General features: G+C 49.2%; 1 protein-coding gene across 2 annotated transcripts in view; it reads right to left on the reverse strand.

The window, feature by feature from the left end:
• The window catches only part of CA5A (carbonic anhydrase 5A), a 55,161-nt gene that overhangs the window by 17,213 nt on the left and 14,651 nt on the right, over window positions 1-23,297 (reverse strand). Inside the window, exons 1-2 of one of the 2 annotated variants that reach the window (XM_060254283.1) lie at window positions 14,703-14,854; window positions 10,524-10,721 (exon numbers count right to left, since the gene is read on the reverse strand). In XM_060254283.1, coding sequence (XP_060110266.1) covers window positions 10,524-10,721; window positions 14,703-14,829 — 325 coding nt within the window. In that variant the 5' untranslated portion in view covers window positions 14,830-14,854. Of the gene's footprint in view, window positions 1-10,523; window positions 10,722-14,702; window positions 14,855-23,297 lie in introns of those variants that run through there. The other variant, XM_060254282.1, reaches the window with a different exon arrangement.

Below are 23,297 nucleotides of genomic sequence, written 5' to 3' on the forward strand. Positions count from 1 at the left end.
TTGGTAGGCAGAAGGTCCCAGGTTCAATCCCTGGCATCTCCAAAAAAGGGTCCAGGCAAGTAGGTGTGAAAAACCTCAGCTTGAGACCCTGGAGAGCCGCTGCCAGTCTGAGAAGACAATACTGACTTAGATGGACCCAGAAGGGTCTGATTCAGTATAAGGCAGCTTCATATGTTCATCCCCTTCCAGTGGCCAGGGAAAGAGGGGCTGTCAGAATGGGAAGTATCCTGTATCCGTGTCCTCACAAACAAAACACTTTAGAAGGAGAACAACCACAGCAACTCTTGAAAAATGCTGGCACAGAGTCAGAGGGGGTCTGGTCTCCCTCCACAAGCAGGTTCTTCTGAACTGTCTCACAGAGATATTACGGGACGCTTGCAACTTCGGCACCCAAACACAGATTCTCCTTTGGTCCCGTGACCAGCCAGTGATGCTTCTGGAATCGCGACAAACACGGGTGGCCGCAAAAGCTGGAGCTATTCTCCGAGTTGCTCATTGCAGGAATTATATTCACGTGCCCCACCAAAGGCCCGCTAGTAACAACGTTCAGGCCCAGCTATGCTATTTTTAATGCAAATACCAAAAGATTCATAGCTGCTGATTTCATATGTTCCGACAACTTCGTTGGTTAGTTCCGTATAAATCAGTCCATGGTAACTGCTGAATAACTTTCTGGTCCTTATACAAAATTTGTGGCAGGGGATGAGCTTTCGTGAGTCACTTCTCACTCCTTTGGATAACGGAAGGATAACTGAAGATGCTGCACGATTGTCCTCATATCCCGACGAGGAAAACCCAGTTATAGAATCATAGAGTTGGAAGGGACCTCCAGGGTCATCTAGTCCAACCCCCTGCACAATGCAAGAAACCCACAAATATCTACCCCAAATTCACAGGATCTTCATCGCTGTCAGATGACCATCCAGCCTCTGTTTAAAAACCTCCAAGGAAGGAGAGCCCACCACCTCCGAAGGAAGCCTGTTCCACTGAGGAACCGCTCTAACAGTCAGGAAGTTCTTCCTGATGCTGAGCCAGAAAGTCTTTTGATTTAATTTCAACCCACTGGTTCTGGTCCTACCTTCTTAAGGGGTCCTGTCACATTCTCCCTCCTGACAAAACCTTCTGTTCCTACTCTTGAATCAGAACATAAGAGAAGTCATGTTGGATCAGGCCAATGGCCCATCCAGTCCAACACTCTGTGTCACAGAAGAACATGAGAAGCCATGTTGGATCAGGCCAATGGCCCATCCAGTCCAACACTCTGTGTCACAGAAGAACATAAGGGAAGCCACGTTGGGTCAGGCCAATGGCCCATCCAGTCCAACACTCTGTGTCACAGAAGAACATAAGAGAAGCCATGTTGGGTCAGGCCAATGGCCCATCCAGTCCAACACTCTGTGTCACAGAAGAACATAAGAGAAGCAACGTTGGATCAAGGCCAGTGGCCCATCCAGTCCAACACTGTGTCACAGAAGAACATAAGAGAAGCCACGTTGGATCAGGCCAATGGCCCATCCAGTCCAACACTCTGTGTCACACAGTGGCCAAAAAACCCAGGCGCCATCAGGAGGTCCACCATTGGGGCCAGGACACTAGAAGCCCTCCCACTGTTGCCCCTCACCCAAGCACCAAGGATACAGAGCATCACTGCCCCAGACATAAGAACATAAGAGAAGTCATGTTGGATGAGGCCAGTGACCCATCCAGTCCAACACTCTGTGTCACACAGTGGCCAAAAAAACCAGGTGTCATCAGGAGGTACACCAGTGGGGCCAGGACACTAGAAGCCCTCCCACTGTGCCCCCCAAGCAGCAAGAATACAGAGCATCACACCCCAGAAAGAGAGTTCCAACAATACCCTGTGGCTAATAGCCACTGATGGACCTCTGCTCCAGATGTTTATCTAACCCCCTCTTGAAACCGGCTATGCTTGCAGCCACCACCACCTCCTGTGGCAGTGAATTCCAAGTGTTCATCACCCTTTAGGTGAAGAAGTACTTCCTTTTATCCATTCTAACTCAAGTAGTCAGCAATTTCATGGAGTGCCTGTGAGTTCCCGTAGTGTGAGAAAGGGAGAAAAGTACTTCTTTCTCTGCTTTCTTCATCCCATGCATAATCTTGTAAACCTCGATCATGTCACTCCTCAGTGGACGTTTCTCCAAGCTAAAGAGCCCCAAGTGTTTTAACCTTCCTTCTTAGGGAAAGTGTTCCAACCCTTGAATCATCCTAGTTGCCCTTTTCTGGACTTTTTCCGGAACTGAAAGCCCTTTGCCCCTGCATTGTTCATAACTGCTGAAATCCACATGGCTTCTCCCACCGACAGGCCCTGCGTTCCCCGTTTTGGAATTGCTGCCTATGCCAACGCCGTGTGCCCACAATCAGCCAGCAGGGGGCAACAGAGCAAGAATTTCACATCTGTTTTGTTTTCATGCTAAGAAACTAACCTCACCATTTGGAGGGATCCCATCTGAATCTGGTCCCAGATGCTGTTTTTCTACTTCTTTTCCGCTCCACTTTCCAGCTCTTTGCATTGTCCGTCACTTCTACTTTAAATCCACATTTCTTTTGTCTACCGGCATCTCTCTACTTTTGGTAAAGGGCAGAAGCAAGCAGAGAGAGAGAGAAAATAGAAAGAAAGAAAGAACATAAAGAAAGAAGCACAAGGGATAGATATTTTTTTTAAAGGCAAAGTTAAGCATTTAGTATTCTGAAAAGAACACAAAGGAGAAACTTTAACACAAAGCAAGAAGAAGAAGATTGCAGATTTATACCCTGCCCTTCTCTCTGAATCAGAGACTCAGAACGGCTTACAATCTCCTATATCTTCTCCCCCAACAACAGACACCCCGTGAGGTGGGTGGGGCTGAGCGGGCTCTCACACCAGCTGCCCTTTCAAGGACAACTCCTATGAGATCTATGGCTAACCCAAGGCCATTCCAGCAGGTGCAAGTGGAGGAAGAATTGCAGATTTATACCCCGCCCTTCTCCCTGAATCAGAGACTCAGAGTGGCTTACAATCTCCTATATCTTCTCCTCCCACAACAGACACCCTGTGAGGTGGGTGAGGCTGAGAGGGCTCTCACAGCAGCTGCCCTTTTTCAAGGACAACTGCTGTGAGAGCTATGGCTGTCCCAAGGCCATTCCAGCAGCTGCAAGTGGAGGAGTGGGGAATAAAACCCAGTTCTCCCAGCTAAGAGTCCACACACTTCACTACTACACCAAACAGGCTCTCAGAACAAAGCAAGAAGAAGGCTACCTTTTTAGGAAATGAACTTGGTGAGCACCAGTGAAGGTGACCAAATACCACAGCCTGAGGAAGAAATTTTGCGGAAAGTGCTTATAACCAGGGATGGAATTCTAGCAGGAGCTCCTTTGCATATTAGGCCACACCCCCTGATGCAGCCAATCCTCCAAGAGCTTACAAGGCTCTTTTTGTAAACTCTTGGAGGATTGGCTACATCATGGAGTGTGGCCTAATATGCAAAGGAGCTCCTGCTAGAATTCCACCCCTGCTTTTAACTTACCCTGCACTAAATAATCACCTGCTATAGTGATGCAATTACAGCGGTAAATTACAGCGAATGTCTGTTCCAAGCCATCCCTATTCCAACCTTTTCGAACTTGTAGGCATCTTTAGAATTCTGGCACCATGTGGAGGACACAGTCACAAAATGGCTGCCTCATGAGGCGGAGCCAGCCACAAAATGGCTGCCACAGCTCACCTTCAGCACAACCTCTTTGTCCTGTGGTGCCAGCCGCTGCCCAGGCTATAACTTTAAAAATCTGCACTGCCAATCAAATCTCCAATAGCCAGTCAGAAGCCTTGCTGGGCAAAAGCCCTGCCGGACCCTGCCCACTTAAAAAACAAACAAACTGGGCAGGCCCTTGGATTGGCATTGGTGGATGCTGTGGCTTCTAGGGTCACCCTGTTGAAGGGAGGGACGGTGGCTCAGTGGTAGAGTGTCTGCTTGGTAAGCAGAAGGTCCCAGGTTCAATCCCCGGCATCTCCAACGAAAAAAGATCCAGGCAAATAGGTGTGAAAAACCTCAGCTTGAGACCCTGGAGAGCCGCTGCCAGTCTGAGAAGACAATACTGACTTTGATGGACCCAGGAGGGCCTGATTCAGTATAAGGCAGCTTCATATGTTCTGTTATTAGGGGAGGGCCAGTGGCTCATTGGTAAAGCATCTGCTTGGCATGCAGAAGGTCCCAGGTTCAATCCCCGGCTTCTCCAACTAAAAAGGGTCCAGGCAAATAGGCATGAAAAACCTCAGCTTGAGACCCTGGAGAGCTGCTGCCAGTCTGAGTAGACAAGACTGACTTTGATGGACCCAGGAGGGTCTGATTCAGTAGAAGGCAGCTTCATATGACCCTGGGTCTATTTTAACACATGATTTGCAATACTGCTGTAGATCACTAAGACTCCCAGGAAAATTTAGAGAATGAAGGCGGCAAACTCACAAGACAAAATGGACAGAGCAAATGTTTTGCACACACACACACAGAGCAGGGCTGGTGCCCAAGTAGGAAGTGCAAAGGAAACTCCTTCTAGAAGTCACAGTTGGGATCAATGGTCCCTTGTTATGTTGTCCTGCCCTCAGATTTTTATGCTGTATGCTTTTATGACGTTTTATAGTTTAATTTGTATGTTAAACTTCTGCTGTAAACCGCCCTGAGCCCATGTCCGGCAAAGTGCAGGATATAAATCTAAAAATTAAATTAAATGAAGCTGTGGAGTTTTATGAGTAAACATCCTACTTCGTGAACGAATGGCGTTAAAGTTGTGAGCGACTGCATAAATTATGCTCTGGGGCCATTTTTCCTGAGCTGAGACAAAAATGTGTGAGCTGGAGGCTAAAAAACTGTGAGCTAGCTCACACTAACTCAGCTTAGGGGGTACACTGTTTGGGATAACCATCCAATGAAATGTGGCAATAACTCCACTGTGCAATTCTGTTTAGCAGCAACTGCAGAACAATCTACAAAGGTAGAGGAGAGCAGGGAAATGCAGCAACGTCACGATACTAAAAACAAGAGTGCAGAAGGGAAGCAGAGGTATTTCTTTCTGCTGACAGATCCCTCAACCTTTTTCAGCTGCTAAGACTCAAGAAGCCAAACCAAAAGAGGAAGCCATGCAATAGACAAACGGAAAAAAGCACAAGGCTCACGGCAAAACAAAATACTGCAAAGATGAAATATATTAAGCAACTGAATACACAATGAAGAACTGCAGATTTCAACTGCAACCCGGTTGCAAATCAATCACTGACTCGAGAAAACAAATAGAAAACACTGATCCATGCTGGCTAGGGTTGCCAATCCCCAGGTGGGGGCAGGGGATCCCCCGGTTTGGAGGCCCTCCCCCCGCTTCAGGATCATCAGAAAGCGGGGGGGAGGGGAGGGAAATGTCTGCTGGGAACTCTATTATTCCTTATGGAGACTTATTTTCATAGAAAATAATGGAGAATTGATCCGTGGGTATTTGGGGTTCTGGGGGGGGGCTGCATTTTGAGGTAGAGGCACCACATTTTCAGCATAGCACCCAATGCCTCTCCCCAAAATACCCCTCAACTTTCAGAAAGATTGTATTAGGGGGTCCAATTCTATGAGCCCCAAAAGAAGGTGCCCCTACCCTTCATTATTTCCTATGGAAGGAAGGCATTTAAAAGGTTCACGTTCCCTGTAAATGTGAAGGCCAGAACTCCCTGTGGAGTTCAATTGTGCTTGTTGCACCCTTGCTCCTGGCTCCAGCCCCAAAGTCCCCAGATGTTTCTTGAATTGGACTTGGCAACCCTAATGCTGACTGCGTCTTCACGATAGTCCTTAAAGAGCCCATGCTCCAATTTCTTTCGCAGTCATATAAGGCTGAAGACTGAAAGTCCGACAAGTTATCTGGGACATTTAATAGCTTGGGCTCTTTAAGGACTATCGTGAAGACGCAGTCAGCATGGACCAGCGCTTTCTATTTATTTTCTCGAGTCAGTGATTGATTTGCAACTGAGTTTGCAGTTGAAATTTGCAGTTCTTCATTGCGTGTCCAGTTGTTTCACATATTTAATCTTTGAAGCGTTTTGTTTTGCCGTGAGCCTTGTGCTTTTCTTTCCCAAGACTCAAGGAGCCTGCTGGGGGAGCCTGCAAACTGATTGGTGAATACATCATTATTGCTATTCGTGCGGAGATCACAGAACGTTAGAGTTGGAAGGGATCTCAGAGGTCATCTAGTTCAACCCCTGCTCAGAGGAGCTCTCCGGTCTATGCCTGCTTAGCTTCGGCAAGGATGCCATACCATGTCTCCTATGTCTTACAGTGCAGTCCTCTGCAGCGTAACTCTGCTCTAAAGGTAAAAGGGCAAAAGGTAGTGCGCTGTGCAAGCACCAAGTCTTCCTGACCCATGGGGTGGCGTTACATCACAAGGTTTTCTTGGCAGACTTTTATACGGGGTGGTTTGCCATTGCCTTCTCCAGTCATCTACATTTTACCCGCAGACAGCTCTGGGTACTCATTTTACCGACCTCAGAAGGATGTAAGGCCAAGTCAACCTTGAGCCAGCTACCTGAACCCAGCTTCCACCGGGGATCGAACTCAGGTTGTGAGCAGAGCTCGGACTGCAGTACTGCAGCTTTAACACTCTGCGCCACGGGGTCCTTACTAACTCTGCTTTAAGCCCACCAATTTAAAGTGGGTTTATACTAGAGCTGCTGGGCAGACGCTTGCACTGTCAATCACACAAAACCAGCCAAAGGCCTTCTGCAAAAAGAAGCAGTGAAAATCTGCATTAAATAGCTTCCCCTGAGATATTTTCCCCTGAATACCTCAAACCCAAGAGGACTACTGTAGCAGAGCTGCAACCTTTAATAGCAAAACTCTTACCCCATAGATCTCGTTGGCCTCTAGGTTTCTACTGAAATAGAATCTAGCTCTCCTACTGCAAACCAGTGAAGCTCGCCCACCTCAAATGACCTTTGAGTGTGAAGACAGACATTGCCCAGCTCAGGGCAACTAACTGCAGCTTCCGAGCCGGTTCTACAGCAGCTGTTCACCAACTGAGGTAGCAGCCGACTTGGACCAAGGCCAGCCAATGCTCTCTTTGCAAAACAGTTCACTGGGTAACTAGGTGAGGTCAAAATGTGTGCAATACAACTAAATGAATGAGTGCTGCCAGACACTAACCACATGTATACAACGGGCAATAAAGAACCGCTGCTTATGCCCAGTTGCTAAATTGCTTAGGGCTTTTGATGTGCTTATCTTATCTGTTTACATGGAGGCATCCATTATGTTTAAATGCAAAGTACTCAGTTACAGGGAGCGCGTGAAACTCGCCTTTTCCTTTTTAAAGGAAAAAAAGAAACTCCTGCAATGCCAGAGAAAGCCACTTCGTTCCTTTTCGCTCCCGTTTAGCACTGTTTAAATAATTCCAAGGAGAAAGAGCTCACTTTGCTGAAAAGCAAGCGCCTATCTTGCCTTATAGATATTTTCAAGTACATTACTCAAAAGCTTATCTTTGTTAATATAGCCAAAGAGATAAGCAGCCTTTTATTTCATTAATGGTTAATGTCAGAGTTTGGCTTTCCACCCGGGTACATGTAAGCCTGAGACGAGAGGCAATAATATGGCAAATTTCCCTCCCCCCACAAAAAGCGGTCATACAAAAAGCAAACGACGTAGCGTTTGGGCAATAAAAGTACTGCCTCAGCCTAGATAGGTCAGCTTGCAAGGCCTGTTGGCCTTGACCCAGATAGGCCAGGCTAGCCCAATCTGGTCAGATGTCGGAAGTGAAGCAGGGTTGCCCTTGGCTAATATTTGCAAAGGCGACCTCCAAGGAACACCAGGAGTGTGATACAGAAGCAGGCAATGGCCAGCCACCTCTGAAACGTCTCTTGCCTTTAAAAAAAAACAAGTCCAGCTCGCCACCTAGTGGTGCATAACACTAACAGAGCTAGAACTTCTGGCTGCCAGACAATATTAGCATCTCCTGGCTGTACTATTTTATTTATTTATTTCTGTCGATTTAGAGCCCACCCTATCCCGTGATTGGCTCGGGGCGGGTTCCAACACAACAAAACAATCAAGCCAACAATAAAACAGAACCAAACAATTAAAAAGAGATTAAAATTTAAACAAGTTAAGCCATTTAACTCAGTGTGGATTTCAATGCGGCATGGAATGGTATGGACACATCTGTTAAATACAGCTTTGGTGTCAAGGATACCAGCTGTATTGGCCCGACTTAAGTATTAGTGCAGGGAGGCTGATTTGATGGTATAATAAAGTAACGACGTCCGCCGGCCTTAGCCATAGGCCTGGCGGAACAGCTCCACCTTACAGGCCCTCCGGAATAGCAACAGATCCGGCAGGGCCTGAACATCTAAAGCAGGAGTGTCAAACATCTGGCCTGGGGGCCGAATCAAGTCTCCAGAGGGCTCCTATCAACCCCCCCGAGCAACTGGCTGTCATCTGCTTCCTTCTCCCTCTGTCTTACTTCTACGTAACTGTTTTGCAAGATTTGCTCAATCGCACAGAACAAATAGACCAATAGAGCAAATTTTCTTCATTTGCTGAGGCTCCTCCCTTGGGGAGGAAGAGCTTGCTTTGCCAGGCTATCACAATCGCACAGCGCAGCTACTGAACCAAGCCTCTGTTCCTTCTATTGGCTGAGGCTCCTCTCCCAACTGATCCCCTGGGTAAGGCAGGAAAGAGCCAGAGCTTCCTTTGCCCAGTTCCCTGGATCCCAGGGGAGAAATACAAAGAAAACACCTTTAAGACCAATGAGTGCTAACGTTTTAAGCAGGTTTTAATTTTTTTAAAAAAAATCTTTAATTGTGTTTGTCCGTGTCCTTTATAAAGTTTATGTCTCTGCTATCTAATCTTAGATAGATACGCATATGGCTCGGCCCAATATGGCCCGGCCCGACAAAGTCTCATTTATGTCAGATCCAGCCCTCATAACAAATGAGTTCGACACCCCTGGTCTAAAGGGAGCTGGTTCCACCAGGCTGGCCCTGGTCGAGGCAAGCCGGACGTCCCCTGGGCCAGGGATGGTCAAAAGATGTTGATTTGCTGATCTTAATGACCTCTGGGGCTCATATGGGGAGAGATGGTCCCACAGGTATGCCGGTCCCAGGCTGCTTAAGGCTTTAAGCGTCAGTACTAAAACCTTGAAGCTACACTCCCGAAACTACATGCTGCCATAAGATAATTAAATTAATGTGGGATTTAGAGCAGGGAAACTTGGATTCGGGGTTCCTTCGGCTTGCTGAGTCACTGTCCCGCAGCCTAACCTGACTCACAGAAATGATGTAAAGATGAATATATTTATTTCATTAACCCCCCACGGTTTCCCCCCTCCCCCAAGGTGGCTCACAGAATCCTCCTCCCCTCTATTTTATCCTCACAAGAACTCTGGGAAAGTAGTTTGAGCTGAAAGTCTGTGACTGGCCCAAGATCACACCAGCAAACTTCCAAGACCAAGCAGGGATTTGAAACGGAGTCTTTTTTTTTTTTTTTAACTGAGCCTTTCAGATCCTAATCCAACCCTTTAACCCAGGGGTGTCGAACTCATTTGTTATGAGGGCTGGATCTGACATAAACGAGACCTTGTTGGGCCGGGTCGTGTCGGGTTGGGCCAAACCATGTTGGGCCGGGCCATGTGTGTACCTATTTAAGATTAGGTAGCAGAGATATAAATTTTATAAAGAATACAGACAAACACATGTCTTTTTTAAAAAAAATTAAAACATGCTTAAATGGTTAGCACTCCTTGGTCTTAAAGATGCTTTCTTTGTATTTCTCCCATGAGATCCAGGGAACTGGGCAAAGGAAGCTCTGGCTCTTTCCTTCCTTCCCCAGTGGACCAGAAGGGGAAGGAGCCTCAGCCAATGGAGAAAATAGAGGTTTTGCTCCGTAGCTCCCATGCAATTGAGCAAGCCTTGCAAAGCAAGCTGTTATGCAGAAGGAAGCAAGATATAGGGAGAAGGATGCAGAAGAAACCCAGTTGCTTGGGGGCCTGATAGGAACCCTCCGGGGTCCTGAGTCGGCCCCAAACTGCATGTTTGACACCCCTGCTTTAACCACTATACCACAGTAGCTGGCAAGGCAAAGTTCTTCCTTGCAACTTTGTACGGGCTCAGCATCTCATTTAAATGCTTCTGCAAAAAGCAGTGAATTAGCACACCAGCACGGCATGCAATCGCAAGGGTAACCAAACTCCAGTGCGCTAACTAAGGCTGCGGCGCTTTTCCAGGCAAGGTTCTGTGCAGCTTAAACAGGGCGCTGAGTCTGGGGAAAGTCATGCAGGGAAACCCTCTTGCCTCACCAGGCTGGCATTTAAAACCCGCCCTTTCACTGAAGACTCACACTTCAAGCATAACACACTAAATGACCCGTTTCACGTAAGCCCTTGGATTTTCAGAGCTAGGAAACGGCTCTCCGGGAATTCGATTCAGACCCCTGGTGCCTCAACATGGCTTCCGCCACTGCCTGCCTTGCCCTGCGCTTCCCAAAGCCCGCTGCAGCTGCCCTCACATGATTTGTCCGTGGAATCCTCAAATTCGACCAGGAAGCAGTAGCCGTTGTTCCACATATGAAGACAAGATTCTGGATCGTAGCGTATTTCCAAGGGTTGAAGGTGAGGATCATAAACGCTGTCTCTCCACTGGATGTTGATCGGAGACTGGCGACTCCCTCCGGGAATTGTAATCGGGCTCTGCCAGAGAGGGTGCACTGAGAAGAAAAGGAGGCAAGCTCACACATTTTGCGTGTATTTATCTGCAAACTGAGAGCCAGTTTGGTGCAGTGGTGAAGTGTGCGGACTCTTATCTGGGAGAACTGGGTTTGATTCCCACTCCTCCACTTGCAGCTGCTGGAATGGCCTTGGGTCAACCATAGCTCTGGCAGAGCTGTCCTTGAAAGAGCAGCTTCTGGTAGAGCTCTCCCAGTCCCACCCGCCTCACAGGGTGTCGGTTGTGGGGGGAGAAGATAGGAGATTGTAAGCCACTCTGAGACTCTGATTTAGAGAGAAGGATGGGGTATTTTAAGAAGGATCTAGACAGGCTGGAACGGGTCCAGAGGAGGGCGACGAAGATGGTGAGGGGTCTGGAGACCAAGTCCTATGAAGAAAGGTTGAGGGAGCTGGGCACGTTTAGCCTGGAGAGGAGGCAGCTGAGTGGTGATAGAATCACCATCTTCAAGTACTTGAAGGGCTGTCATATAGAGGATGGTGTGGAATTGTTTTCTGTGGGGTTTTATTCAGAATGTCAGCTTTCGTACACTCTAAGCAGAGTTCATCAGACAAAAATGGAAGGGCAAGCTGTCCTTAAATAGAGAAAACGAGCAGGGAGTTAGTATGTAGAACCATGGAAATGTTTTTAGCAGATTAAAAGAATCACAAATTAGGGTCTGTGTTTGTTTGTGCTGTTAACTGGGCTGAAACAACAATGGAGGGTGATAAAAAGCAGACCGATGTCATAGGTGTAAAGTGTCATAAATAAGGGTTTGTTGTTAGTTCTAGGTTTAAATAGACGGCATCACCAACTTAAGAATATAAGAGAAGCCATGTTGGATCAGGCCAATGGCCCGTCCAGTCCAACACTCTGTGTCACAGAAGAACATAAGAGAAACCATGTGTCATGGGTGCTGGGGACCCTTCAGAGGAAGTTGAGTCTGATGAGGAAACTGTGCCCCTGCCACCTGCACCAGCGCCCCTGCCTCCTGCTGGAGAAGATCCCAGCCCCCCTGCCTCGCCCTCTCGGGTGGCTCGTGTGCGTGACCGCCTCCGGCAGGACCTCAGGGATCGGAGGAGGGCGGCATGCTCACGAGCAAGACGCTCCCTGAGCCCTGAGTTCTGAGAGGATTCTGGCCCTTCTAAGAGCAAGGATGCTTGAGTGGTAACAGGATCCTGGCTGCCTCCCTGAGCCAGCAATTAGCCCAAACGGGCAACAGCCAGCAGAGGGCTATATAGCTGTGGGCTTTGGGAGGAGGCTTTGTGGAAGCAACTAGTCATCTCCCTGACATTCTAGCATCCACTCCGGTTCCTGACTTTGGACTTCTGGACTCCCTGACCTCGGCTTCTGGACCTCAGACCTGCGATACTTCTACAGTGATTCGGATTTGGCGCCTCGGACCCTCCTGCTTACTGGCTACAGACCTCGGACTGCCTCTGGACTTTGCCTGACCCGGCCCTAGCCGTGACACCATGTTGGATCAGGCCAATGGCCCATCCAGTCCAACACTCTGTGTCACACAGTGGCCAAAACCCCCCAGGTGCCATCTGGAGGTTTATCAGTGGGGCCAGAACACTGGAAAACCACCTGCTGTGCCCCCCCACAAGCACCAAGAATACAGAGCGTCACTGCTCCAGACATAAGAACATAAGAGAAGCCATGTTGGATCAGGCCAGTGGCCCATCCAGTCCAACACTCTGTGTCACACAGTGGCCTATATATATATATATATATATATACACACACACACACACTGTGGCTAATAGCCACTGATGGACCTCTGCTCCATATTTTTATCTAACCCCCTCTTAAAGCTGGCTAAAACAAAAACTTAAACAAAATCATCTTTTACCAGGGAATATTTGCAGGCAGAAGGGGTGTGGTTTCTTTCCAAACTGATGCAAAACCAAACAAACAAAACAAAACACAGATTGGGGTGGGGGAACAGCCTGGGAACAGTAAATAAATAAATACAATAATTTTTTTAGTTATACCCCGCCCTCCCCGTCGAGGCAGGCTCAGGGCGGCTTACAAGTAGGCAAAAAAAGAAAGCGACCCTTTCCTAACTCTCTCCTGCAAACACGTCTCCACCACCACTCAGTGCATCCCAACTTTTTGCACATGTTTAGACAAAGCACAGTGTTTTTCTTCACCAAACAAGGACAAGCCTGCTGTGGATATTTTGGATGATTACCATCTATTTGAGTAGGAAACTCTGGAGGGAAGGGCATGGAACCAGGCACTGGGTGGCAACGGAGACCGCAGAGATGGAGTCAAAGGGCGGAAGGATATTCTAGGGGTGGGGTAAGCAACTTTGTGGAATGGGGTGGAGACAGAGGGGTGAGAAGGCTACGCTGCACCAGAGGAAAACCTCCAGCTAGTAACTGGATTAATCTGCTGCAGAAGAAAAGCAGCTAAAAGTCCTGTGGAACCACTGCTTTTATCGTGACATTGCCAAAAAAAAATCCTGTTTCCTAATTTTCATTGGGGCGACAACTTTTGCCAGATGGGCAAAGAGAGACAGAAAAGAAACTGGGCTGGGGGGGGGGGGAGCAACAGACAGAAAAGGGTGTTGCCTCTTTCTTTCTTTCTTTCTTTCTTTCTTTCTTTCTTTCTTTCTTTCTTTCTTTCTTTCTTTCTTTCTTTCTTTCTTTCTTTCTTTCTTTCTTTCCTTCCTTCCTTCCTTCTTACAAAAAATGTTTTTATTGAGATAAATATATCAAAACAAACACACAGGTGAATGAATTCTGTATCCAACACGGTACAAAGAGCACCTTCTAAGAGAATATTACAACTCAAAGAGAAAGCATATCCATCTCTATTCAAAATTACTAAAACCTTCTGCAAGAAAAAAGAGGTAAATAAATAAAGAGGTAAATAAACGAGTCACTCAGAAACTCAGAGGTGAGTTTTCAGGGTGGAAAAAAAAATTAGAGCTGTAGCCAAACACGAAAAGAATGATTGGCACCTTTCTAGGCACAGCTAGAAGATAGGCATGAGTGCCCCTTTCATCATAAGCCCTATGGGGCTAGGAAAGAAAGGTGAGGAGCCGCAAGCAGATAACAAAGGGGTGGTGATGTTGGTAATAGTAGGCAATGCCAGTTTCAGTCTTTGAGAATTCCACTGCAGGGCAGAATTGGGAAATGTGGCGCAGAGCAGAGACCCAAGAAACGTGGAAAAGAAAGCCGAAGAGGATGCTCTGGGCATGGTGATTACAGGGAGCACCCGAAGGGCTCACCCTAAGAACCTCAGATCTGAAGCTACAAAGCTGGGGAGGCAGACAGAAACGGTTGGGCAAAACGTGAGGAAGCCTGGCCTCAAAGGGAAGGCATTTACAACTGAACAAATCTAGGACGCTAGTCGTGCCTTCATGCCCAGTTACCAACCTCCAGACGAGCCCTGGAGACCTGAAATTACAAGCGGTCTGGCAAACCACAGGGATCAGCTCCCCTAGAGAAAACACCTTGCTGTGGGAACTTGGAGGCTGTGGCAGGAGACCCCTCCCCAGAGACTGCCTCCTCCTGGCCCCACCCCAAAGCCTCCTGGCCCACCCCCAAAGTCTCCTGGCTCCACCCTGAAGTCTCCTGACTCCACCCCCAAAGCCTCCTGCAACCACCCCCAAAGTCTCCTGGCCCCACCCCCAAAGTCCCCAGATATTTCTTGAGCCAGAAGCAATGAACGATAGGGGCACCTTATTTGGGACTCATAGAATCGGACCCCCTGATCCAAACTTTTTGAAACTTGGAGGGTGTTTTGAGGAGAGGCACCGGATGCGATGCTGAAAACCTCAAAACACCGCCCCCCCAGCCTCTACCCGCAGGTCAATTCTCCATCATACGCTATGGGAATCGGTCTCCCTAGGGCATTATGGAGTGAGTGCCCAGCAGACATCTCCTTTCGCCCCCCCCCCACCGTCTCCAACCCGGGGGATCCCCCGCCCCCACCTGGGGATTGGCAACGGTGGCGGGGCGGGGGGACTCACGGCGGTCGCGGAGGCGGTAGGAGGCGCAGCAGCCCAGGCTGCACAGGCGGGCGGCCCCGGCGGGAGAGGGCGAAGGGATCGCAGCCGCCGCCAGGCGGAGGGCCAGCCGGGAGGCCAGGCGAGCCATGGCCCGAGAGCGGCGGCGGCGGAGAAAGAAGCAAGGAAGGAAGGAAGGCGGGCGGGCGGGAGGGCGCTCCAGCGGCCGGGCCCAGCCAGCCAGCCAGCCAGCCCCTTCCGGGCCCGCCTCCGCCCCGGGAGAAAGGAAAGCAGCCGGTGCCCAGACACGGAAGGAAGGAGGCCGCTGCACACGCGACAGAGCGTTCTCACGGGACAGCCCGACACGGGAGGGAAGGAAGGAAGCAACCCCCGGGCCAACGCGGGCGCCAACAGTCCTAAATATAGAGAAAGTGGGGACCAAATCTAGAGCAAGTGGGGACCAGATACAGAGAAAGTGGGGACCAAATCTAGAGAAAGTGGGGATCAAATATAAAGTGGGAACCAAATCTAGAGAAAGTGGGGACCAAATCTAGAGCAAGTGGGGACCAGATACAGTGAAAGTGGGGACCAAATCTAGAGAAAGTGGGGATCAAATATAAAGTGGGAACCAAATCTAGAGAAAGTGGGGACCAAATCTAGAGAAAGATTGGATCAAGGGTGTTGTCTGAAGGGTGCTTCTAGCACACGAAAACTGACATTTTGCATAAAACCTGGCTGGTCTTAAAGGTGCCGCTTGACTTCTGCTTTGTTCTTCAGGCTGACTGCTTTTCTTTAAAGAGAAAGGAAAAGTCCCCCGTGCAAGCACCAGTCGGTTCCGACTCTGGGGTGACGTTTCTTTCACAACGTTTTCAGGGCAGACTTTTTACGGGCTGGTTTGCCATTGTCATCCCCAGTCATCTACACTTCCTCCACCCCCCAGCAAGCTGGGTTCTCATTTGACCGACCTTGGAAGGATGGAAGGCCGAGTCAACCTCGAGCCGGCTACCTGAAAACCCAGCTTCCACCGGGGATCGAACTCAGGTCTTAGAGCTTAGGACTGCAGTACTGGAGCTTTAACACGCTATGCCATAGGGCTCTTGCTTTTCTTTAAAGGCGGAGTTAAAAAGACGGTCTCTGGGGCCCCACCGGTCTATTGGCAGCCTGTTGCCTACATACTGAAATCTTTCTACAGATCCACATGGGCCAGATATCCAGATGGCTCCCCAAAGGGTTAAATGCAGCCCTGGTGGTCCAGATCCTGCTGGGAGTCTCATGAGCCCCTCCAGGGTGCTCCTAATTGCTTGCAGGTGTTAGGAATTGTAGGCTATATTAACCAGACTGGGGAGGGGGGGGGGGGGTGCTGTCAGTTCTTTTCCTTCTTGAAATTGGTAGGTAGGCTTGTGTTAGGACTCATTATTATCGGTAGATATCTGACTCGGTCATAGATTTCTTAGGGCAGCGGTTTGGAAATGGGGGGGGGGGGAGGCTGTGGGTTGTCAAGATACCTGGGGAGCAGTGTTCCCTCTAAGCTGCAGAGTCTTGTGAGCAAAAATCCTACTTTGTGAGCTCCTGGGATTAAAGTTTCGAGCTACTGCATACATTAGTGTGCTCTGGGGTCATCCTTCCTGAGCTAAGACAAAAATGTGTGAGCGGGAGGCTAAAAATCTGTGCGCTAGCTCACGCCAACTCAGCTTAGAGGGAAGGCTGCTGGGGAGGCAAATGAGAGGAGCTCTAGGGAAGAAAAAAAGGGTGCTATGGCAGGCAGAACTTAGAAACAGTTTTTCCCCTCTGCACCATTCTTCTCTCTTGCTTTGCTCTGGTTAGACCTCACCTGGAATATTGTGCTCAGTTTTGGGCACCACATTTTAAGAAGGATATAAACAAGCTGGAACGGGTCCAGTGGAGGGCAACAAAGACGGTGAGGGGTCTGGACACCAAGTCCCACGAGAGAAGGTTGAAGAGAGCTGGGTATCTTTAGCTTGGAGAGGAGATGACTGAGAGATTATATGAACCCCCTCTTCAAGTACTTGAAGGGCTGTCATAGAGAAGATGGATTTTCTAAGGCCCCAAAAGGAGGGACCAGAACCAACCAATTGAATCAGAAGACTTTTCAATTGATCATTAGGAAGAACTTCCTTACTGTTAGAGCGGTTCCCCAGTGGAACAGGCTTCCTCCTCGGGAGGTGGTGGGCTCTCCTTCCTTGGAGGTTTTTAAACAGAGGCTAGATGGCCATCTGACAGCGATAAGGATCCTGTGAATTTAGGGGAAGGTGTTGGTGAGTTTAGAGCGATTCCTCAGTGGAACAGGCTTCCTCAGGAGGTGGTGGGCTCTCCTTCTTGGGAGATTTTTAAACAGAGCCTAGATGGTCATCGGAAAGCAATGCTGACCCTGTGGACTTAGGCAGATCATGAGAAGGAAGGCAGGAGGAGTTGCATCAGTTCTTGCGGCCCTTTTTTACACACCCAGGGGATGTTGTTCACCAGGTGGGGGCCAGGCAGGAGTTCTTCTCCAGGCCAGTTTGGCCAGGGGTCCCGGTGGGTTTTTTTACCATCTTCGGGGTGTGGAGCAGGGGTCACTGAGGGTGTGTGGGGGGGAGGTTTTTGTGAGTTTCCTGATTTGTGCAGGGGGTTGGACTAGATGACCCTGGGGCTCCCTTCCAACTCTTTGATTCATAAGAACATAAGAGAAGCCATGTTGGATCAGGCCAACGGCCCATCCAGTCCAACACTGTGTGTCATACAATGGCCAAAAAACCAGGTGCCATCAGGAGGTCCGTCAGTGCCAGGACATAAGAAGCCCTCCCACTGTTGCCCCCCGAAGCACCAAGAATACAGAGCGTCACTGCCCCAGACATAAGAACGTAAGAGAAGCCATGTTGGATCAGGCCAACGGCCCATCCAGTCCAACACTGTGTGTCACACAGTGGCCAAAAAACCAGGTGCCATCAGGAGGTCCGTCAGTGCCAGGAGACAAGAAGCTCTCCCACTGTTGCCCCCCATGCACCAAGAATACAGAGCATCACTGCCCCAGACATAAGAGAAGCCATGTTGGATCAGGCCAACAGCCCCTCCAGCCCAACACTCTGTGTCACATAAGAACATAAGAGAAGCCATGTTGGATCAGGCCAGTGGCCTATCCAGTCCAACATTCTGTCACACAGTGGCCAAAAAAACAGGTGCCATCAGGAGGTCCATCAGTGCCAGGACACAAGAAGCCCTCCCACTGTTGCCCCCCCCCAAACACCAAGAATACAGAGCATCACTGCCCCAGACATAAGAACATAAGAGAAGCCATGTTGGATCAGGCCAGTGGCCCATCCAGTCCAACACTGTGTCACACAGTGGCCAAAAAACCTAGGTGCCATCAGGAGGTCCATTAGTGGGGCCAGGGCACCAGAAGCCCTCTCACTGCGCCTCCCCAAGCACCAAGAATACAGAGCATCACTGCCCCAGACATAAGAACATAAGAGAAGCCATGTTGGATCAGGCCAGTGGCCCCTCCAGCCCAACACTCTGTGTCACACAGTGGCCAAAAAACCAGGTGCCACCAGGGGGTCCATTAGTGGGGCCAGGACACCAGAAGTCCTCACACTGTTTGCCCCGCCCAAGCACCAAGAAGACAGAGCATCACTGCCCCAGACAGAGAGTTCCAATAATACACTGTGGCTAATAGCCACTGATGGACCTCTGCTCCATATGCTTATCCAATCCCCTCCTGAAGCTGGCTATGCCTGTAGCTGCCGCCACCTGTGGTGGTGAGTTCCATGTGTTCATCACCCTTTGGGTGAAGAACTGAATGATTCTAACTTCCTGGGTGACGTTAATGCCTTTGCCCTTCTTTCGGGACATGCAGCAATGACAACAGCAGGCCTCATGAGTGAGCTTTGCAAGGAATAAAGTTGCCCCGTCTGCCTGAAGTACTTCCGAGACCCGGTGATTCTCCGCTGTGGGCACAACTTCTGCCAGGTCTGCATTGCCTAGTACTGGAGGGAGGTGGATGGCCACGGAGCCGCCTCTTGCCCGGAGTGCCGGAACCTCTTCAGCCAAAGGAAGCCTGGTCCAATTGGCAGCTGGGGAACCCCGAGTGGAGAACGGCTACCAGTTGGACTAGAAAAGGAAGGAAAGGTCCCCTGTTCAAGCACCAGTCATTTCCGACTCTGGGCTGACGTTGCTTTCACAATGTTTCATGGCAGACTTTTTATGGGGTGGTTTGCCATTGCCTTCCCCAGTCATCTACACTCTCCCCGCCCCCAGCAAGCTGGGTATTAGGGTTACCAAGTCCAATTCAAGAAATATCTGGGGACTTTGGGGGTGGAGCCAGGAGACTTTGGGGGCGGAACCAGGAGACATTGGGGGCAGAGCCAGGAACAAAGGTGTGACAAGCATAATTGAACTCCAAGGGAGTTCTGGCCATCACATTTAAAGGGACAGCACACATTTTAAAATGTCTTCCTTCCATAGGAAATAATGGATAGGGGCACCTTTTGGGGGGGCTCATAGAATTGGACCCCCTGGTCCAATCGTTTTGAAACTTGGGGGGTACTTTGGGGAGAGGCACTAGATACTATACTGAAAATGTGGTGCCTCTACCTCAAAAAACAACTCCCCCAGAGCCCCCGAAACCTCCAGATCAATTCCCAATTATACCCTATGAGAATCGATCTTCACAAAGGGAATAATGAAGTGCTCAGCAAAGTGGTGGCTTTGGGGGCGGGGCTTCCCCCCGCTGGTCAGCTGACTGGGGGTGGGAAGGAGCCTGGGAAAGCGGAAGAACCCCCGCTGTGAGCTGGGGATTGGCAAGCCTATTGGGTACTCATTTTACTGACCTCGGAAGAATGGAAGGCTGTCAACCCCAAGCTGGCTACCTGAAACCAGCTTCCACCAGGATCAAACTCAGGTTGCAAGCAGAGAGTTCAAACCGCAGTGCTGCAGCTTTACCCCTCTGCGTCATGGGGCTTTTAGTTGGACTTGACTGATAGACAAATTCACTAGTATAGTCAACCAGTCAATCCGTATCCTACTGGAGCAGAGTGCACTTAAGGCTAAACACAGAGCTGCAATTTGTTCCGAGCATGCTAGCCAGTTTCAAGGTTACACAGAGCAGATCTTCCAATGTCGCTGGAGAAGCTTCTGGAGAACAGAGAGGTGGGGAGGAAGTGGCTCAGCCAGAAGAAAGAAATACCTTTTGCAAGCTTAGCGGGGGGGGGGACGGGGGACGGGACGCTTGGTCTGAAAGAGAATGTGCCAAAATAAAACTGTGCAAAGGGTAAAGTAGGAGAGAGGTCAGGGTTGTATCACAGGCAGAGAAGTCCTCGGCCTCTGAAGCTGAGAGCAGAAACTCCACCCCGCCCCGGCATCTCTCTGCCCTGTCAAAGGAATAAACAGCTTTAAAGGGGGATTAGATAGATTCACGGAGGATAAGTTTATCAGTGGCGACTAGCCCTATCGGCTGAAGGGAACCTCCACATTCAGAGGTACTAAGCCTCTGATTCCCAGTGACAGGAGGCTACATCAGGGGAAGGCCTTGGCCTCTCTGCCCTGTGGTTGGCTCTCCAGAGGAACTGGTTGGCCCCTGTGTGAGACAGGATGCTGGACCAGATGGACTCTCTCTGGTCTGATCCAGCAGGACTCTTCTGAGGTTCTTCTCAGGGGAAGGCCTCGGCCTCTCTGCCCTGTGGTTGGCCCTCCAGAGGAACTGGCTGGCCATTGGGTGAGACAGGAGGCTGGACTAGATGAACCTTCACTGGTCTGACCCAGCAGGGCTCTTCTGATGTTCCTCTCAGGGGAAGGCCTCAGCCTCTCTGCCCTGTTGTTGGCCCTCCAGAGGAACTGGTTGGCCCCTGTGTGAGACAGGAGGCTGGACTAGATGGACCCTCACTGGTCTGATCCAGCAGGGCTCTTCTGATGTTTTTCTCAGGGGAAGGCCTCGGCCTCTCTGCCCTGTTGTTGGCCCTCCAGAGGAACTGGCTGGCCACTGTGTGAGGCAGGAGGCTGGACTAGATGGACCCTCCCTGGTTTGATCCAGCAGGGCTCTTCTGAGGTTCTTCTCAGGGGAAGGCCTTGGCCTCTCTGCCCTGTTGTTGGCCCTCCAGAGGAACTGGCTGGCCACTGTGTGAGACATATGCTGGACTAGATGGACCCTCACTGGTCTGATCCAGCAGGGCTTTTGTGTTCTGTTACAGACTTGGAGTAATACACATGTAGTTTAAGCTACCTCACAGGGTTCTGTGCCAGGATAAAACAGGATAGGGAAAATTCTGTGCTGCTGGAAAATCAAGATAAAATATGATGCATAACAGTGCCGTGATACAACAATTGCATCTGATGAAGTCAGCTTCAGTTCATGATAGCTTGCAGCATAATTACATCAGTAATAATTTTTGCTTCAATTGTAGTGGAACCAAAAAGAAACTGGAGTCTAGTAGCACTTTAAAGACTAGCAGTTTTCGCAAACTAGAAGCCACTTCTCCGAGTTTGAGGATGAAAACATGCTGCGTTTGTAGGCTGCCTATGCAGAAATCTTTCCTTTGTAATCTGGAAACACAGAAGATTATCCTAGGAAAGGAACGGCCACTTTTCAATTCCTAAAAACGCCTTATTTTAAAAGCCGGTAGTTCTAAACTAAACTTTTAAAAATCTTAGTAAAGAAACATAAGTAGGCTTCATTAACGTTTGCGTGGCTAGAAGCCGCAGAAGAGCAGAAAGAATGCTAACATGCAAACACAACAGCCATGGCTCTGTGGTCTGTAGAACGCTGCACGCAAACTGTTAACCAGTAGAGCTGCTTTCTAACCCCTGGGGCAAAACGTTCGCTTTTGTGGAAGACCTCAGGAGGAGCACTTTCTAGCCCCTGGAGGAGGAGATGTTACAGACACACACTAACTGGAAGTAGTCATCAAACTGAGCAAAGGTGCTTCTACCTCAAAAAACAGGGGCCCCCCAGCCCCAGATACTCGCAGATCAATACTCCATTATTCCCTGTGGGAATCGGTCTCCAGAGGGAATAATGGAGTGCCCAGCAGACATTTTCTCTCTCCGCCACCCCCCCCCCAGCTTTCCGATGACCCTGAAGTGGGGGGAGGGCATCCAAACTCTGGTAAGACCCCACCTGGAGTATTGTGTTCAGTTTTGGGCACCACATTTTAAGAAGGATGTAGACAAGCTGGAACGGGTCCAGAGGAGGGCGACGAAGATGGTGAGGGATCTGGAGACCGAGTCCTATGAGGAAAGGTTGAAGGAGCTGGGCATGTTCAGCCTGGAGAGGAGGCGGCTGAGAGGTGATAGGATCACCATCTTCAAGTACTTGAAGGGCTGTTGTATAGAAGATCGGGTGGAATTGTTTTCTGTGGCCCCAGAAGGTAGGACCAGAACCAATGGGTTGAAATTGAATCAAAAGAGTTTCCGGCTCAACATTACGAAGAACTTCCTGACCATTAGAACGATTCCTCAGTGGAACAGGCTTCCTCGGGAGGTGGTGGGCTCTCCTTCCTTGGAGGCTAGATGGTCATCTGACAGCAATGAAGATCCTGTGAATTTTGGGGGAGGTGTTTGTGAGTTTCCTGCATTGTGCAGGAAGTTGGACTAGATGACCCTAGAGGTCCCTTCCAACTCTATGATTCTATGAAACTGGGGTATCGCCTGCCCCCACCTGGGGATTGGCAAGCCTATATCTTCATGTGAAAGTTGATGTGTAAGTAACTGGCATTTAATGGTGGGTTCTCTTCTGGTTACCTGCCCCCCCCCCTCACCAGTTCCAAACTTGCATGGTTCTGTAGAAATGTTGTGTTCTTCCACTTTTTCCTCGTTCTGTGCTAAATGAGTTGTTTGTGAGGGCATTCCTACCAATGGAATAGGGTAGTTGTTCCAATGTCTGTTTTCAAAAAACCCAAACAAACTTTGCTTAAATTTCATTGTTGTGTGTTTTATACTAGTTATTTTTCGTAGTGTTTTATACTAGCTATTTTAGAAAAAGTTTTGTAACTTGCCTCAAAGTCTTGGGAGAAAGACGGACCTTAAGTGAAACAAATGTTATATTCCCTCCTGTGGAATCCTCCACCGTAGAAAGGGGAGTAGAACAGCTGATTTGACTTTTGAGGAATGCGCCAAACCAGTTTGTGAGAATGTGGAAATCATTCATTGCTAAATCAGATGATAACAACGCAGCCTGAAATGCATTTAACCTTAAGGTTGCCAAGTCCAATTTAAGAAATATCTGGGGACTTTGGGGGTGGAGCCAGGAGACTTTGGGGGTGGAGCCAGGAGACATTAGGCGTGGAGCCAAGATCAAGGCTGTGACAAGCATAATTGAACTCCAAAGGGAGTTCTGGCCATCACATTTAAAGGAACGGCACACCTTTTCAATGACTTCCTTCCATAAGAAATAATGAAGGATAGGGGCACCTTCTTTTGGGGCTCATAGAATTGGACCCCCTGGACCAATCGTTTTGAAACGTGGGGGATATTTTGGGGAGAGGCACTAGATGCTGTACTGAAAATTTGGCGCCTCTACCTCAAACAACAGCCCCCCCCAGAGCCCCAAATATCCGTGGATCAATTCTCCATTATTTTCTATGGGAATAAATCTCCATAGAGAATAACAGAGTTCCCAGCAGACATTTC

This window comes from Heteronotia binoei, chromosome 14 (assembly GCF_032191835.1).
Source record: "Heteronotia binoei isolate CCM8104 ecotype False Entrance Well chromosome 14, APGP_CSIRO_Hbin_v1, whole genome shotgun sequence".
Lineage (NCBI taxonomy): Eukaryota > Metazoa > Chordata > Lepidosauria > Squamata > Gekkonidae > Heteronotia > Heteronotia binoei.